This window comes from Amphibalanus amphitrite, unplaced genomic scaffold (assembly GCF_019059575.1).
Source record: "Amphibalanus amphitrite isolate SeventyFive unplaced genomic scaffold, NRLGWU_Aamphi_draft 001285F_arrow, whole genome shotgun sequence".
In the NCBI taxonomy this organism is placed as follows: Eukaryota; Metazoa; Arthropoda; class Thecostraca; order Balanomorpha; family Balanidae; genus Amphibalanus; species Amphibalanus amphitrite.
This window is the reverse complement of record NW_024882778.1, coordinates 142,540-162,284: the sequence shown is the minus strand read 5'-3', so window position 1 is coordinate 162,284 and position 19,745 is coordinate 142,540. Positions and strand designations below refer to the sequence as shown.

Below are 19,745 nucleotides of genomic sequence, written 5' to 3'. Positions count from 1 at the left end.
GAAAAATCCGAGATATACAAGTTGTGGGACTCATAATGGATACTAGATCCTGCAAGTTTCATTTCCCTGTGACATCTCCTCTGGCAGTGAGGGCGTTGCAAAGTTGCGACATCTGAAGACCGTGCAGAGGTTCACTTATGACGTCATAGGTCAGTGACCTGACCTGACCCAAAAATGCGGTTGGTGTCAAAAGATCCGGCTTGGATCAAAGGTCAGGTATGCCAAGTTTCAGCTCTCTATCGCCAGCGTGTTCGGAGCTATCGCGAAAAAATCCTATGGGGGGGGGGCGGCACCCGCCCCCCCCCCCTCGGCCGGCGAGGGTTAAGACCCCTCCCCCCAAACCCCTTCAGCCCGGGCCCCGGCGTGGTTGACGCCGAGCACCGGCCCGGCGCGGGATAACAATAAATGATTTGTCTTCCTGGACATTAAGACGGCGGGTTTCATTGCGTGAAATGAACCCTGCGTTCCAAATTCACGCATCAGAAAAGGATCACAGTTGATGACATTTATTTCACAGAAACCATTCATCAACTATTGTATCTCTTCCACTCTCCGTTGACAGAACTGTAACAGAGATGACCGTCGTATTTCATATTTGCAGCTGAATCACTACCACATGGACTTATTGGACAGGCCCCATTTATCTCTATTCTTTCCGATACCGGAGGAACGCCTCTGGTTTGTCAGGCGATGTCAGCCTGCTTTACATCTGTCAGAGAATGCACCCACGTATCTCGGCGACACTCGGTGTGCAAAATGCGCCGGGCGATTTTCTCAGCCTGAGATTCTGAACTGCACGACTCATAAAATAAAAAGCATCACCATAAAATTACTGTGGATTTCTCTGGGCGGCGCTGCGCGGCTCGGCGCCTCCACGCCCTCAGGACCTTACAGGAAGCTTTCCACCGTCTGACACCAGACTATGAAACATTGATTCTCAGCAGGTTCTGGCATTTTGTGCTCTGTAGAACCACAGCCTCGATAGAATAAACGGCATTGCTTTTGCGCCTGTCTCTGGCCTCACGTCACCATAACATAGTTTCAGTCCACACTGTGCGGTTTCTCCACATCACGGTAAGCTGTTTTGGTCCACTGTGCGGCCGGTGTCGCGTCGGCTCACTTTCATCTCGTCGGCTCAGTCCACCGTAGCTCAGTTTCGGTCCACTGTGCGTTTGTTATTCCGTCTCGTCTGCTCAGTTTCGGTCCACTGTGCGGCTGATCCAGTTGAGGTAGGTGTCGATCTTGGTGAAGACGGCCGGATAGTTGGGATCGGCGCAGCCCTGGCCGTACGCGCCGATACCCATCACCTCCCAGGGTCCGGTGCCGTTGGCGGACTGGCGCATCAGAGGCGTGCCGCTGTCACCCTGCAGAGGAAAATATCGTGTCAGGGGCTGTCAGCTCATGTCTCATGACACAGGGACAGGGACAGTCAGATCATGACACCTTGCCGATGTTTGTCCCATTATGACACCGTGTCTGTCAGGTACTCACACTCGCTTCTGACTTCTGAGTCAGACAGATCACGCCGCTCTGACCCGTTTAGGTGTCAGTCAGGTCATGACACCGTCACGGCAGTGTCAGTCCGGCTACGATAGATTAGACACGGCTGTGTCAGAATGATCAAATGTGTCAGTATGGAGATAAAAAATGGGACGCGTTATGCGGAGAGAAAATACAACTTAAACGGTTGATTAACAGCAGTCTACCAATAATAAAATTTCAATACTTTCACGAGATCCATTCTCGATCAGTTTTTAAAGCCGCTTTCAGGATCGGGATTGCAACATCTGAAATCACATTTTCTGCGTCTGGACGCCTGCTTTTCATTGAGTGCTGCAGCCGTCAGCTGCACGCCTCCTCGGGGCGACATTTATAAACGGTCTGCGTGTTCCGCGGCAGCTGTTTCAGGCGCCCACCTAATCAGAACCGCCGGCATCGCGGTACGCTTTTCCATCCTAACGCTCCTCCATTGCCGTACCAGTCAGGCGCAGCCCTCCACTCCATCTCAGCGCTATCCCTGCTCGCCGCCCGCCCCGCACCCGCCGCCCCGTGTACGGCGGACCCCTGCCGCCACCAAGTCGTCAGATGCGCTCATACCCACCACACATACACACACCAGAGTGGTGGTAGCAACACATTAGCTGGGGAGCCATGATATCTCGGAAACCATTAGCGACAGGACACAGAAGCCAAGCCCGGAAAACTATCAGCAGGGGTGTGGTAGCGTGAGACGAAAAAGAAAAGAAAAAAGACCATAGTCTTGCTTTTGTAGCGATGGCCGTGACCTACGAAAATGGGTTGTACGTAAGGCGGCATTATTATACAAGTATTGGGTGAAAGAAAGAGGAAGTATCTACCAAAAGAGGGCAAACTGTTAACCCTCGCGGGCCCGGGGGGCGTTTTTCGCCCCCCCCCTCCTGGCGAATATTTGCGATAACTCCCGAACGCTTAGGGATAGGAAGGCGAAACTTTCAGTACCTTTTTTCCCATCAATTTGACATCTTCTGAAGTAAAAAATTTGGACCTAACCCCCTTGATGACGTCACAAGTTCCATTTTTCTAGACCCCTGTACGGCAAACTTCGGCGTCACAGACGCAAACTTCAAATAGCTGCTAAAAATAGAGTTTTAGAGATAAAGACAAATTACGAGCACGGCTGTGTAGCGTTTGACCTAGAGAAAAATAGAAAAATAGTTTTGGTGACCTGAGGTCAGAGGTCAGGTCAACGACCCCGAAATGTGGTTTTAGTTTTTCGCAAATAACTTCGACAAAAATGGTCCTAGAGCTACGGCAATGGTACCATCGCATTCGCCTTGTCAAGCCGCGTCGAATGATATATATTTTGTTCGGAAAAGGTCAAGTTTTATGTTGACCTCATGTGACCTCGAATGACCTATGGTTGACCTTGACACATGAAAGGTCGTTTATGATGGATTTGTACCCGCTGATCACGAATCTGGCATCTATTTTCCTCTAAGCCTTCATTTAGAGCTTCCGGATGGCAAAATTGTCTTATTTATTATTACTAACTTGAATCAGTGAAATAGCCTCTAGCAGGGATACTCTTCTGTGACCTTGACCTTTGAGCAGCCTTGTATCGTAAGATGAACCACAAATAGGGAACTGATAAGCCTCAAAACATTTCAAAACATCTTGGAAGTTAGCACGCAAGATGTGCGAAAAAGTGCCAAGTTTGAGGTCAATTTTGAGCGTGACCTTGACCTTGACCTTTGATTTGGAGCACATTTTCAGAATCCTCAGATTCTCTTCTTTCGTTTGACACCCAATTTTGTCGGTTTGATGCAGCCTGCCGTCCTCTAGAAGGCTTACTTTGAACACATGTGCCGGTTTTGGCCTTTGACCTTGACCTCTGACGTTGAAAATTGACCTGAAGTCAAAAATTTTAGGTGCATTAGAATCGTCTCGTAAGGACCTTTCGTTTGGTATCGCTTTTGTTTCCGTAGCTCCCTTATTTACGGAGTTAGACAGGGGGGGGGGCGAAAAACGCCCCCCCCCCCCGGGCTGCGGTGGTTGGGATTACCCCCCGGGCCCGGCCGGGTTAAATTGATTGACAAAGTCCTACAGCTGCTGTGGTATTTCTTGATGCGGGACTTTTTATAGTATTTTTTTATAATGACCACTCAGTATAATGATTACCTTGCACGAGTCGATGCCAGAGTAGTCGAAGGCGCACAGCATGCGGTAGGTGATGGTGTACTCGCCCTTGTAGGAGGCCACACACTCCTGGTGGGAGCTGAGCTCGGCGCTGGAAAAGTGCATCACCCGCCGCGGACGACCCGCTGAAACGAGGCGGGGTCAAGGGTCAGGAGAGAATGAAGGTCAACCGAATACCCTACTGCCTGCACTGCTGAAACAAGCCGAGGTCAAAATGGTTAGGGCAGAATGCGGGTCAACCGAATACCCTACTGCCTGCCTTGCGCCTGCTGAAACAAGCCGAGGTCAAAATGGTTAGGGCAGAATGCAGGTTAACCGAATACCCTGCGGCAAACTAAGGCATGCATTGTTCAGATATTGTTATAATCGTTAGTTTAGTATGGTATTCAATATTCATAAGTCATGGGTCATGGCGCCTCGCATTTAAATGCTTTTGTAATTTGAAGGTCAAACTATTGTTCATCCTTTCATACTTTAAAAGATTACCAGAGAGGGCAGGCAACCCTTCTGCAACCGATATGAACCTCATTTGAACTATTTAAAATCCTCTGCAAATATGCTGAAATAGCTCACCTATGTTTTGCTATAAAGCAATACAATCTCTTGTTCTAGAATAGACGTAGAATAGTTTCTGGCATGCTGTTATTTCATTGCTACATGAAATTGCTAAAAATGGCATTCATAAGTGGCGGCCGCCTTTATAAAGAGCCACATTACATTACTGAATATCACCTCGAAGCATGTTTGATTTGAATGCTTTTTTTAACCCTCGCCGGCACAGGCCATTTTGCGTCCTTCGACGGCACAAGGGGGGCTGGTTGGTACATACGACCCTCCCTCGCGTTTGGCCCCTGATCGAGCTAGAGCTTCGCGGAAAAACGAGCGTGTTGCCCGTCACGAGAGGAAGCCGATGATACCCAATTTTAAGGTCCTAGGTCATCGAGTGACCTTCCAGGTCAGGTCAATGTCCAGAAAACCGGGAAAATCGGGACCTGTTAGCCCGCGCCCTGGTGGGGTCTGTTTATAACGCGACCTGGTGGGGGGGGGGGCTATTTTTGCCCCCCCTCGTATCTCCGAAACTACTGGACGGATCCGAAAAATTCAAACGGCGTTCGAAAGGCCTGTCAAATTTGTCGAGGGAAACCAAATTTTATTGACCTCGGGGTCACCGATGACGTCACAGGTCAGGTCAAAGATGAAATGTTTCACCGTTCACGGGTCTTCTAGGGAATGCGCTATAACACCGAGGAAAACGCATTTTGTCGGGAATCAGCGATAGGGCGTCAGTTGCCTAGTAGATATGTTGCTGTTAGAGGTCACTGGTCATACCAGGTCAGGTCACAGGTCAGGTCACCAAGGGTCACCACATGAACCCAACTTTACTAAGGTTATGCGATGCATGTTTTATGGCCAGTTTTTCATTTCCAACTCAATGGTGTTGGTTATAAGACCATCAGGTACGGTTTAGGTCACTTTCTGGTGTAGGGCAGGTCAAGGTCAGGTCAAAAAAGGTCAAATTTCAAAGTTGATATTTTTGCATAAAATGGGTATTGATTCGATGCAGCTCGCCACGGGGAGTCTAATGGTGCTCTTTGTTTTGCGCTACGAGGTCTAGAATTGCTGAAAATTGAGTTTGAAAATTTGACGTCATCAATTTTGAACAGTTTTTTCGCTATAACTTGGCCAAAAAAAGAGGTATCGATCTCAAATTTGGTATGTAGATAGAAGGCGGTAAGGACTATCACATATATTCCGGTTTTTTCGAAATTCAAAAAACGTTTTGGATTTTTTGGCTATTATATTCAAAAAATCTATTTTTTGATTTTTGGGGGTCAAAATCCAAAAATTTCAAAAATCCGAGATAGCAGTTTTGTAGCCCTGTCCATTCTACAGCTTTTATGTTTGTATCATTTTTCTGTATTTGCAAAGCTATAGGCCTGACAGCTCTTCCCGCGAAACCCTTTTTTGGGTCGAAAACGGCAGAACATGACGTCACTCTGACGTCATTTCCGGCCAACCTATCATAGCCTTTGGAAAAATTTTTGGTCACAATGTGTAAAATTGATGTCCGGGAGGGTACTGAAAGTTTGGTGACGATCGGCGCAGTGGTTCTGGAGATATATCGAAAAGTCTGGAGGGGGGGGGGGGCAAAAAATAGCCCCCCCCACCAGGGCGCGGGTTAGTTAGAAAGTCGTAAAGTGTGGCTGCTATGCGGTTTTTCGGGGTGCTGATCACGAATATCGTGTCAGTTTTGATCAGAGATGATGTCTTTAAGCATTTAGACCAGGTCGGGTCAGGTCAGGTCAGGTCAACCGGTAGGGGTTGTGACGGGTATTCGTAATACGTGTCAACTGCCTCTGACAGCTTCGTAACATGTTACGAAGGCACCAAAACTACTTCGTAAATGTTCAAATGGTTGCTTAATTCGAATTCAGCTCCAAAAACTAGCCTAGAAACATGTAAAACTCGAAAAAGTGAACTGAGGTCACCCGAGGTCACCAAAGGTCAATGACCTGGCCTGACCTTCAGGTGACCTTGACACCCACCATTATGTATGGGAGCAGCATCAAGTCACATGTTTGAACGTTTGAAACCACGAAAAGCTTGCAAACGCGCGGGTAATGCGAGCTGACATACGCCGAGTCGCGATTCCGACCAAACATGGTCTCGGAAAAGAGGTCACAGGTCAAAGGTCATTTGGGTCAGGGTCATAAAATTTTCAGGGTTGGTGTAAAATTGATTAATGCGAGCGTACTGAAAGTTTCGTCGCGATCGGCCGCTTTTTACGCGAGTTATTTGCGAAAAACCTTATGGGGGTTGCATCAACCCCTCCCCCTGTGCTGGCGAGGGTTAATGCATTCAAGAAATCAGACTATCCCAATACATTGACATTTTGCAAACTATATGTACTATATATATATATATATATATATATATATATATATATATATATATATATATATATATATATATATATATATATATATATATATATATATATATATATATATATAGTACATATATATATATATATATATATATATATATATATATATATATATATATATATATATATATATATATATATATATATATATATATATATATATATATATATATATGTACTATATGCACGCGCTAATTTTACGTGAGCAACGGGCATACATAGCATAACACATTGATAGTTTTGCTTCATTACGTTACGCATTGCTCATATAATCCTGCTGATAATTTTCTCGAAAAGCAGACTTCTGATTGCAAATAACGAAATAAAAGCATAGGGGAAGGTGGGGTAAGACGGACCAGCTAAGGTTTGAGGCCGTATATCTTGCTACACTGCTCTCGTAATTCATATTATTTATAGTCTTCGGAATGCTCAATCCTTCCTCTGTTGATATGTGTAAAGACTAAATTTCAAATTGAAGACATCTAGGTGGTGGATGCTCTTAAAGAGGGACATGTCAAAAACTCAGACAAGAAAAAACGTGGGGTAAGACGGACCACCCAGCAGTGCCTGCTATCCATTCATGTGTGTTATACGTCTGCTCTGTACTCTTGTAAGAAAAAGTAGCCAGAATGGTAAAATAACCAAATGAGCCTTTATTCTTTACTCATGTGTGATGGAAGTGCAGCTAAAAGCTGGGAACATGTGTATTGATTGTCGTTTGGCATGAATGCATGCTAACTGAGCACTTGCATGCATGGCTCACATGCAACAAAGACTCCTTCCTGAAAAATTAGCTTACTTAAACTTGTGTCAATGTTTTGGAAAAGAACTTTCCATATGCAGGGTACAATGGACCACCACAGGGTAAGATGGACCACAGTGGTCCGTCTTGCCCCAAATCTAAATTCTGTCATTATCATGACGTATATGTCAAATAGCCCAACACTGCAAAACCTTGCCTTTCCTGAAGTGTGACTATAACTAAGTTTATAACTTTGTTCTTCACAGTTAAGTGCAAAATAGAAACTAATCATGCAAGAAAGGCGCCGTAATTGAATCACCCGTAGACCTCTCATATTAGATCGGTTTGACGAAAAACAACATTTTTCTCAATAACTCAAAAGCTATGCATCCTAACAGCATGAGCTCAAGGTGGCCATTGTTACGAAGGAAAACAAACAGTGAGTGCATAAAGCAGTAGATACCAGCAGCGGTTCAGCCGGGAGGGCTGGTGGTCCGTCTTGCCCCGCTGGGCCGTCTTACCCCACCTTCCCCTATACTAGAATTAAGTTACATGACAGCTCTTAGCATCAATATTTTCCGGTTAACGTTATGGCACCCATTTCAGACGACGGCTGCTCTGCTTAGGTAAAGTGACCCTGTGACTTTGACATATATCTTTGTAAGGTCACGTTATAAATGCCTTCCATAAGAGCCAGCTGACCTTTATTACACGACCGCAGATGACGCCAGGAGCCTGGCACTTTGAAACTCATGAATATATGCATGCAAATTGCCGCCTCATACGGGGAATCCCAGGGTTCAAGAATGCTATGCCTCGTTGGGTTGGGTGTATGTTCAACGAATACATATATAACTACGTCCACAGCCTGCAGGGTCAGCCGGGGCTATCTGAACAGCTTCGCGAGCCATCAATTGTTATAGGTTTCCAAACGGCATATGGTAGTGTCTTGTATGGCTTGCCGCCTGTATAGGCATAATGCGTATAGGGCAGAAGAAATTCTTTCGTGGGTGCTGGGATTGACAATATAATGCTTTATCCGGAATATGTGAATCCATATAAACATGTGGCCAAAGGCGCTCCAAATGGACCAACACAAATGGTATATTATATTAGATACAATGCTACCGCGCGACTGAAATATAAAAGTAAACTGTGCATTGTGCAACCGTCAGAGATGTTGATTAAGTCCAGCATTTGTTTTCTAGCGGCAGTTTAATTGCCAAGAAGCTACCGCAACATAACACTTAACTTCTGTTCCAATGCGAGCACAGCACTCATACTTCCCGAGAACTTTTCTCCGGGCAAATAACTTGGTAAGTCGTAAACGACGAAATTTCCAGGAACTCGCAACTTGGCTCGGCAGTGGTGCATTTAACTCAACAAAAGAACCACTCAAAGAGTCGCAGCTTAACTCATCCCTCCCGTCTGCCCGCCCAAGAGCCACGGTGGCTGTCTCAACGCGGTCCTTTCGCAGTACCGGTCTCTAATCAGACGACAGACGTCATAATGACTTCCATTCTGATAACAATTGAGGGAGCATTGCGCAGTGAACTGGCTATAGATGCGCATTGAAGAATTTCACTGGTATAGAAAAGAGAAAGATTTACCAATGTCTGTTTGGTTTCCTGGCCAAAAACCGAGGAAAGGTGTGGTCATTTTTGGCGGGGAAATGGTCAATTTCTGAAAGGAAGTCGATTTCAAAATCCATTTCGTACCTACTTGTAGGTATGTATGGCTGGTTAGCATACACTGTCCTAGAAAGAAGTGACGATTATAAATGGTGATCGCGTTTCTTCCATCCATGAGCTGCTTTTCGTTAGTAGCTAATAAAAGACGTTGTTATTTTTGTTGCAAGCTGGAAGCTGGAATGGTTTTTGTCAATAGTGCGAACTTAAATGATAATGAAGTAGCAACCTTGTTTTGCAATATAAGCTGCATCATGCATGTTACCAGCGCCCAGCACCCAGTAAAACGAAAGCCCATCCCTTCTCCCATCAGTGGCCGTGGAGCTGAGATCGAGGTGTGTTACGAGCTAAGACCGGGGCGGCTCACAATGGGCCATCAGCGCGGCAAACAGAGCTCGCTCGGGAATATGGCGGCCCCGTAAACAGGGTCGCTGAAACCACCCGCAGAGCCGCCCGTCTAAGACGTCCGCCTGCTACCTTCACTGTTTCGAGACCGGCTGCCGATGGAAGGGGAAGTTGGGGGAACGCCGAATACTTTTTTTCTGACGCCCGTAGCACGCAAGGTAGACAACATAAGCTATTCTTGTTGGCGTCATTCGAGAGGCCAGTCTTTTGCCTTTCAAACATACCAGGCGCATTTGATGAATTCGCATACCGTTAAGCGCACAAAATAAAAATATCAAAGAAGTGACTTTTTCGGCGTTGCCCCGGACTGCGGGGAAAGCCGAAAATGGGAGAAATGATCTACGGGGAATGCCGACATTGATGTTTTGCCACTTTATCTCAAACTTTATCCAGAATTTATCAAAGCTGACACGCGTTTTAAGAGCTTGAGGACGCTTGGTGCACACTGGAAGTTATAATTGTGTGATATAATAAGAAAATGCCAGGTAAATAATTCCTTATAGGTAACAGGCCGTTGTGTCGGTTGAAAGTGTAATTTGTGTGACTAAAAATTCGCGTTGCTATTCTACAGCAGTAAAGTCCACGTAGCGTGCTTTAACGTGCGTAATTGCACGTTTTCGGCATTACCCCAGCCAGCCATACTTTCATTTGCAGGCCCATAAGTTTTCAACGTGCCGTATAAATTTCAAATAGGCAGCACACTAATGCCAAGACATGCTGAAGATTACTTGACCGAATTGGCCAGACAAACGGTAGCATAACGAGTAAGAAATGCAGCTTCAAAGGCGCATGTAGTACAAGGAACGCGTACCTTGAAAACGCTCTTGGCGCCCTCACAGCCAAAGTATTCCGAATGACGACTCGTAACAAACATGCGATAATTGTAGTCACTTAAGCTTCAGAGCATCACTGACAGGTGGCATCCATGTCTTACGGTTTTCGAAATATCTCGAATTTCGGCTTTGCCCCAACTCCGGCATTGCCCCAACTTCCCCTAAGCCCTTTCCGAAGATGGGATTTTCGTCACGAATAATGCTACTTTCCCAGACCAGCTACGCATTCTGTTGGGAATTAACCACGGTACCTATTTTGTGAGAAAATAATGTGTTTTATAACTGTCTTTGTTTTTGGCGTAGGTATCAGTCCGCTATGTCAGTAGATATGAGCTTCATGAATCACGGACACGTTTAGGCCTTGATCTCGGGCATCGCCCTGCCTTTGCGACAGATCGATTCCTCGAGGCTCACAGGGCGTGCCGAGTTTTACTAGGTGAGCGGCCCTCTAAAGAAGTTGATTGAACTTTTTAATCTTCATCCTGCTGGTAGAGCAGCTTGAGAGCTCTTAATTAGCGTTCCGTCTTCAAAAAGGCAATGCGCTCAGGTCTCAAGGGGAATCGGTGTTTAACCCGTACATATAGGTATTCACGAAACCATGACTGAACTGTACCTAAAGTAAAATACAGACCGTCATATTGTAGCGGGGCTCAGCTGCAAGATATTTTAGATTTGTTTGCGAGGCAGGCCCGTCACTCCCTTCCTCAGACGACACGGTTAATCGGCATCCGGGTCCCGGTCCCCGCTGAAATTGTTGGTCGGAGAGGAGCCGTCCTCGCTGCTGGTGTATATCTTTTTTTTAATTTTGATGTGACCGGTTGGCCATCTTTGGGTCGGTGTGCCGTGGCCGGGAGCCGGCGTCCGCTTGGAAAATGAACGCGGCAGCGTTACAATATCAACCGCATGTTATGCTTATCCTCGTACTATAGCCTGAGTAATGTGTTGTGAGGAGGAAGGCGAGGCAGGTCCTTATCACTACATGTCACAATTTAGATCCTTCATGGATTTCCTTGGTGGATCCCAGAATGATACCAACATCGGGTTTATCTATACTGCAAGCCTGTCGGGTCATGTGAAATCCTCTATAGATACGAGTATTCACATGAACAAGTTGACCATCTTATAGCAGTGCCGTATACAATCTACATTCCCTGCCATATTCTCCATAATGACATACATGCCATATATGCCATAAGTAAATTATGTACATTCTCCGTGAACTCACTGTCTCTCCGGAATCCCCATCCGGCAATGAGTGCCTCCTTTTCCGCCAGCGAGTCTCTTCGCTCCGTCTCCAGAGGCAGGCAAATAGGCCGGATCACATCTGTCAAATGTCGGGAACGATCGCACGTCAAACGGTATGACGGCATGAGTAAAGGGTTCACAGGGTTCGGAGCTTTTTGTAAAGTAATCTTGCAGAGCTTCAAATGGGTGGATGAGTGACACGAAACCCACACTGGGATATGATATTGGTGTTCTGCGAAGTGATCATGGAGCTATACGCTTCGCTGTCAGGACGGTACCGAGTAAACCTTTGACCAGCCATGAGAGGAACACGCTTCATTTGGAACTTCATGTCATGCGGCATACGAAATAGCTATATACTCACATCAAATATGCTAAACCACACTCCATACGTGAGCTGCTGCGCTGCATATTGCCTCTTCGAAGTATTTGCATTGGAGTATATCCTCAAGTTTCGTAACCAGCGAAGAAAAACAGCGAGCGAACTAAAAACATGTTTGAGTTCTGTGAACTATCCCAGCAGCCCTTCCTAAATGCAGAAGTCTTGAAAACCAGCATACATAGGTATATGCAGTTATGTATGACTTGTAGTTAACATTTGAACCACTGCTATGCCCCAGTGTTCATACTTAAACAGAAGCCACCCCGCCCCACCGTGTCCTCACCGTTCCTGGGAGCCCGCCGGGCCAGCTTGATGAGGCCGATGTTGTGGATCAGCTCAGTCTCGGTGCCGCGCTGCTCCAGGTAGTCGGGGTGACGGATGGCGTCCACCACCGGGATGACGACCGGCGGCACCTCCTGGTCGTCAACGTACGCCGCCATCACGTCAATGTCACCCAGACGCGCCTCCACGCTGGGGAAAGGGGCATACGTAGGTAGGCATGTACCTTTATCTGTCAATCGGCAATTCTGTGTCATTTAGTCTGTGTGAATTGTCAATAAAACTACACTCTTTTAAGCTCAATTTTGCCGAGTGAATGCAGCCACCATCACTACTTCCTGTGTCCAATACAATATAACGCCATCAAGTGCTGTGCTAAAAACGAGTGGCCATATTTGCGGCAGTTCCCTATCGGTTTATTGCCACTCCAAAGTCCGCGTCAAACCAACAAATCTAGGGCACAGGCTCAAACAAAGACCTTAGGGTATCCGCGAGCAGCACTTTCATGTTACCGCGGAGAGTGGGCGATCAAATGTCTCGATCACGAGAACTTAAAAGGCTTCAGAGTTCAGTTGTGAAGCCCCTCGGCTACATGTAGACGGTAAGTGAAACCCGGGTTGGACGCACCGCTAAATTAACAGCAGCTTTTACCGTAAGGTTGGAAGAAAGCTAAACGAAAATGCGATAAGTTGCAATATACTTTGTTGGTTGGCTGGATGTGATATGATAAAAATACTGGTCGGGAGGCATAGGAAAATTGCATTAAATCATAAAATGATATTTGCCATCTGATTTACTTTTATCACTCAGTGATATTGTATCATGATTGATTCTAGCTTGATGCTCGTTAGGCATGATAATCGTTCTATTCAAGGACATTTGCGAGACTTTGATTTATAAATGACCAAACCACAGCCACACTTCTCTGCCAGCGCATTTCCATAGCTTCCATAAATATAAAAAAATGATTTTTTTCGCTGGTAACCACTCGCAAACTGCAACTTGCATATAAATAAAAACGAACCAAGCATGCTACTCTACCATGGCTACCACTAAATAAAAACCCCTAATTCACTGGTCACAAGAGCAGGTCGATAAGCAACACAATTATCCGAGTCCAAACTCACGGTCCGCGTTGTTTGATGCAGTGCGCGGCCGTGAGCACCCAGAGGTCGTTGATGAGCACTCCGGAGCATCTGTAGACGACGCGGCGCCGACGCCGGTATCCGAGGGCAACCATCCAGGGCAGGTCACCCTGGTACTCCACCTGGCGAGCGCCCACCGTCCTGAAAGGAGGAGCGGGCAGACGAGGTGGATCAACAAATGTGACCCCGAGCAGGTCGATGGGATGGAGCCGTTGAACGCGATAGATCAAGCGTGCGGAGACAGAGAGTGCACCCAAAGTATTGCAATGATTATTACGTGAATCTGAAACAGCTGACGCTAAACATATACTGTTTCTTAACAGTCTATGATTCACATGCGCGTTAAAAACGCACGCGAAAATAAGCTAGATAGGAAATAAATGAAAAGCGCCCTATCCCGCTCACCATTCCTGTGGCAGGTTGCTGCGCCCGCACTCATTCTCCCTCAGGTTGCTCGGCAGGTTTTGCGGTTTGACCGGCGGCGTGGTGGGCACAGTGTGGGACGGCGGCAGGGTGGGAGGGGTCGGGGGCGTTGGAGGGGTGGGAGGCGTGTGGTCGGGCGGCAAGGTGGGCGGCGTGGGCGGCGTCGGTGGGATCCAGCCCACGGTGGGAGCGGTGGGAGGAGTGGGAGGCGTGGGAGGTGTGGGAGGGGTGAAGTTCGGAGGGTTGGTGGGTGTCGCCGGCAGATCTGCGGGCAGAGACAGAAATGGGAGTCAGTTGCTGAGCGTGTTCTTGTGTTACATCCGGTGATACACGACGAGAAATGTCAGTGATTTGTGAGCATGGGGCCGTATTCACGTCGACTTCGTAAGTCGATTTTCTTTCGTAAGTATAATTTGGTATTCACGTCGACACTTCTTAAGTTTTTATCGATGGAGTTCACGTGATTAAAAAAATTTACTTAAGAAGCAGGTCAAACTTAAGAAAATTCTTTCGAAAATGATCGACGTGAATACGGCCCATGGTCTATTTATCCTGACAGTAAGCCCAGCCTTTGTAAAATATGTAAATGACCTTTACATATACGGACAAAATAATATCGAAATGTTCCTCATGTGATGCTCGTCGAGCATATTGCATATGCATTCAAGCCCTGCAGGCTGGCGGAACGTTATCTTAAAGTTTTCAGAATATCCTGTTAGCCTTATTAGATTGCTAGTTTCAAAATGCTAACGTCTGCGAAGTACCGAACAACATTAGGCAAACGAGTTCAGACGAGAGCGATCGATGCTACGACTATTTTTGTATGCTAAAGCAGAGGAGCACCCATCAAACTCCTCAAATGAGTGATTATTATTGTTGCCAGAGATCTCAATTGGGCTGAGAAGCAGTCGCTCCACTATAGTCGGATCACTTGACCGGGTGTTGATGCTAGAGAGTGGCACATTTACAAACGTTCAGTCACACAATATGGTCGGGTTTAGCCTTTTGATCGCTAGTTCGGTTAGTTCCGACTACCAACTTCATACTATTGCTGTTCGTTGGTTACCTAGCGAGGACCCTGTGTTACTGGGGTTAGGGTTGACATCTGTCTTTTTTTGGGATATGGTCGCTGATCTTGATAGCCCAATCGATGGTCGCGATCATTTCATTGCACATATAGGTATTTTATGAATGCACACATGCCTTGACGAGACAAGTTACAACAGCTAGGAACCTCTAGGAACTACCTCTGGCAGCGCTGTGAACTTAAAAATATACGTGTCTCGGAAGCTGCTGTGATCCCAGACGGATAACAATGCTAGGAGCGAAGAACCTGCTATCCTTGGGAACGCAATGAAGGAAGACATTCAAGAGTCTGGTTCGGGTTTTTAGCCCCCGACTACAAGGCTGCGTCCGTTCTAACCGTTGAGTACTGTTTAGGTTGATATCCATCAACTTTGATCCCATTGGCTTGGTTCATGATATTGAGCTGATGCCTGATGATTATGATACGGATAACAGCTTGAAGCATCACATGAAGCGTCAGAAGCCGTCAGCGACCGAAATCCCCGTACACATATCATCCAAGCGAGGTCTGCCATTGATCTACGAGCACTGAGCGGAAGGCCATTAGGTCAGCTTTCATCTTACTATGTTTGTGCATCACTGCGGTATGGAGGACTACCCCAAGAGCTAATAGGAGAGGCTAAATGAGGGGTGAATCATTCATCTACGCCGCGATTAATTTGTGGTTGGCTGTCACCACGCGGCTTGATGGTAATGTTTTGATAAGAAACCTACGATGTCTTTAGAAATGTTAATTTACATTGTATTACGTACTAATGGATGTTTTCCCATTTTCTTTCTTTTTTTACTTAAACGAGCACTTGTCCTTTTGTTTAAGATTCGTTACTTCTATTAAAATACTACTATTTAATTTCATATTATCTGATACGATGTTATGTAAACTTCTTTTTAAAAAATGACAAACAGATAACAACAAACATTCTCTCCACGGTCCGTGTGCATAACGCACCCGTGGTAAATATGTAAGCGCCCATCTCTGGCACTAGCCTAGCCAGTAGGTAGCCACTTCCTCTGGAATGAAATTATTCCATCAATCTCGTCACTTAGAAAGATATCGTAGCATCAGACTAGAAAAAAAAATATACGAACCATTTACTGAACGGAGCCGCGACATGCAATAGAGAATGGTTGTTTTTTCAGGTAAATTTATCATTTTAATTAAAGCTTCAGGAATACTAGTAATAATAGTTTATTGTATAGAGACTGAATGTCGAAGCTGCTTGGTCAGTGTCCAGCAATCGCTGGAAACCTGGTTCCGACTTTTATGAAATGTAAATGCGTAGGTATATACTGCATATCGTATGTGTACATGCTTGTAACACTTTCTTGCAAACAATCTAACATGCCTGTTGAATCGGGCGGATAAAATAAAATGCACATTTGTAAGGGTTCGAAACAGCATGTAGTTAAAACATTTTGGGAACATAAAGATACAGAGATAGATGCAGTTATTTGCTATCATTCGATGATTTTAAGCTTGCAAGCACATTCGGCTTTTATCTGCCTATTTTCGTTTGCAGTTTTTAGTCACAAAAAACATGTTGGAGCCACAGACTAGATGAAGGTGGAGTCATTCAGCTCTTTCCCCAATGTATTGCATTTCGCTGAACTGAACATCAATCAAACTTTCCAATCATTGAGCTCCGTTTGACGTTACATCTCGTCATCCATCTTTAAATTATCAAGAAAATGATCGACACAATAACGATCAGCTTCGCCATCAAAAAGACATCAAGACTGAGCCTGAGCCGGAAATTGCACCACGGACACTGCCAGCCGTTTCCATTGTTATAAAAACTAGATTACCCCCGCCCGACTTATCATAGTGTCACCACCGCCGCGGCAGCCTCCGGAGCTCTGTTTCCTCCTCTGCTCTACCCTAGCCCCAAGATACCCAGGCTCGGCAATCCCCAGAACGGCGCGGGGGGCAGAGGGTGGGAGGAATGACTTTCACTCGTTCGGCCGCACTCTGTCCTTCACTGGAAGCGGGCACAGCGTCCCCGACGGGATTCCAACCAGGCACGGGGGCTATTGGGCTGAGAGGAGTGGTGATGACTGGGTCTCTAGATGCCGCCCCGCGGTATTAGCCTCATATGTGAGAAAGACGTGATCGTTTAGAGAATGAGACCGCCAGGGATTTGGGTTGTTGTGTTGGTTAACCAACTGTCCGACGTCCGTCGCAGTCTGTGTCAATGTAACTCATAAAGGCGCCGAAATAGTAACAAGCTCACTGATCAGCGCGGGTGTGGACAATTAACTCTGAATAGTTTACACTATACAGATTGGACAGATCATTGGAACCAAAGCTGACTTTCCAGGAGGCCAAATGTAATTCCGCATCTGCATAACTTGGCACAGAAATTGATGCGTATGGGCCGACATGTGCTTAGCTTACGTTTATCTGGTGTTCTCAAATCAACATACGTCGGTTCAGTTCAAAGATAATTTAACGCAACAACAACCCACAGCTAGCTCGCAGAAGCAATTACATGCTTGTTCAATCCAAATTACCTCACAGCACAGGCAACAGCAAACAATCCGCCCATTGAACTCCCCATCACCACGAGCCGCGGCACAGCCACTGTAAACTGCACTGACCTGGAGACCTCCACCTGACCTTGACCCTTGACCTTGTGACCTGTCACTTACCCTGCGGCTGTCCACAGGCCGCGGCGAGCAGCACCGCTGACACCAGCACCAGCCGCATGGTCGCACCACCTCACCAGCTGGCGGTCGCTCTCACCACTACTGGTGCCGCTGCTCCCGATCGGCCCACAAGGCCGTGCCGCTCCCACCGCAAGGCAATCCAGCACTAGCGGTTAGTGACGTCATCCACACACCTGACTGACCCTACCGGTCTGCTGTGCGGCCGCGGTGACGTCATAAGCACAGTGGGGAGGGGTAGAGTGGGGGAGAGAGAGAGAATGAGAGAGAGAGAGAAAGAGAGAAAGAGAGAGAGAGAGAGAGAGCGAGAGAGAGAGAGAGAGAGCGAGAGAGAGAGCGAGAGAGAGAGAGAGAGCGAGAGTGAGAGAGAGAGAGAGAGAGAGAGAAGAGAGAGAGAGAGAGAGAGAGAGAGAGAGAGAGAGAGGGAGAGAGAGAGAGAGAGAAGGAAGTTGCAGCTACAGTGCTGCACTTGAATTGTTTTGCTCAGAGCCGTGGAATTTTGACTACGGAAATGCGGATGAAGATTGCAGAATAGGGCAAACCTTTCATGTTTGAGCTTCAGCGCAATAACAGGTTTAATTGAAATAAATAACAGGGTATTTCACATACCATCCAACAATGGAATTTCGAAATAAGGATAAATCTGACACTACCCGGGTAATGGTTGTGGAAAATGAAAAAGGCAAGAAAATAAGCTGCCTGTGCTCCATTTCTATGTTTTTTTTTTTGTTACCATGATGTAGTGAAGCGTCACACTCATGCATTATATTTTGCAGCTGCCTTCCCTCGCAGTAGGTATCTTTAGGTATGTAGGTAACTGACCGATAGCTAAAAATTGGACTCTTACCTGTCAAATGGCTCAAAAATCATGTTTATTCAGAGCCACTCTCGCGTCTTGTGACCTCTTCAGTTCCAGTCGCTGCTTCAGCCTTCAGCTAAGGTTTTATTTTCTGAGTTTCGAGCATTGACTGCTGCTTACATTTGCGACGGCCCCATTCTTCTTCACCTTCCCTTTTGGAATCAAATAGGACAGAAACTGCCCTCCTCAACTGGGTGAGCTGCGATTGTCGACATCACATGAAGGCGTGGGTGAAGAATACGCCAGTGACTTCGATTATTTTCCTTCTTAAAACGCAAATGCTGTTTCAAAGGTCGTAACTAATAGAAATTCAGATGAGCATACTGAAACAGACTAACCCATCTAATAGAACTGTAGCCTCAAAGTAATCAGATTACATGCTTGAGTAAAAGCAAACTGAATCAACAATGTCGCTTCATGCCTGACTCAGCATAAATTGTCATATGAATGGTACCGTGGCAATGCCTCAGAACCCTGCAAATATGGCATACAATGTATAAGCAAGAATACCCCTAGATTTGCACAGTAGGACATTGGGTCTCTACTGAACACCAATTGTTTTATTTGCATTTTTGTTCCTCTATAACAGTCATAATTCAGATTCCTCTGCATCAAATTTCCAGTACCTCCTGCTACGACAATTTGACACACTGTGGCAAAACGGTAACAATTTCAAGTGGCTAGTAAAACTGTAAAAGGTCACCCGAGTAAACGTCGGCTACGTCTACTTCTACGAAGAAAGAGCAGACCGGTGTCTTACAAGCATTATTTCAAGTTTCGCAATTAGGGTGGTTGTTGACAACTGACTTCTCCTTAAAATGGGCAGGTATTTTCGGTCCGGCTTAGCACTCATACGTAAGTTTCCAGCATAGTGGTCGGGTAAAAGCTACCGAGTGATAACTTTGTAGCCTAGTGGTGTAGTCGATGTCAATAGAGAACTTTTTGCGAGTTAACCCGCGCCCCGTAGGGCTACCGGCGGACCCTTCCACCCGTAGGGGGGGGGGGGCCGTTTCGGCCCCCCCCTAAGATCTCGGAAAGTTACCGGCCGATTTTCAAAATTCAAACGGCGTTTGATAGCCCCACCCGGGAACTACCTTTTGACCAAATTTCATTGACCTAGGTCAAACCGATGACGTCACAGGTCAGGTCAAAGGTCAGATTTTCACCGTTCACAGGCATTTCAAGAAATGTGTTGTGAAATCGAGTTAATTGGTAATTTATTGAAAACCATCGATGGTACATTGTTCGTCAAACACATACTTTGCTATCTGAGGTCACTGATACCAGGTCAGGTCACAGCGAGGTCAGGTCACCGGGGTCACAATATGAAAGTGTCGTGTGATACATGTTTTATGGTCCATTTTACATGACA

At 46.2% G+C, this 19,745-nt stretch overlaps 1 protein-coding gene across 3 annotated transcripts; it reads right to left on the bottom strand.

The window, feature by feature from the left end:
• Nucleotides 1-490: 490 nt before the first annotated feature.
• LOC122371853 (trypsin-like) lies at nt 491-19,030 on the bottom strand. Of its 3 annotated transcripts, none has more exons than XM_043348592.1 (8): nt 18,362-19,030; nt 17,500-17,711; nt 13,747-14,029; nt 13,324-13,482; nt 12,201-12,388; nt 11,516-11,614; nt 3,658-3,800; nt 491-1,364 (listed from the first exon to the last, which is right to left on the bottom strand). In XM_043348592.1, exons 2-8 carry the CDS (start codon nt 17,555-17,557, stop codon nt 1,194-1,196), a joined length of 1,101 nt encoding a protein of 366 aa, XP_043204527.1. In that variant the 5' UTR covers nt 17,558-17,711; nt 18,362-19,030; the 3' UTR covers nt 491-1,193. The 3 variants fall into 3 exon arrangements, with proteins under 3 accessions (XP_043204527.1, XP_043204528.1, XP_043204526.1); XM_043348593.1 differs by having other exon boundaries at nt 17,500-17,708; nt 18,362-19,025; XM_043348591.1 differs by having other exon boundaries at nt 17,500-17,662; nt 18,362-19,025.
• Nucleotides 19,031-19,745: the final 715 nt, after the last annotated feature.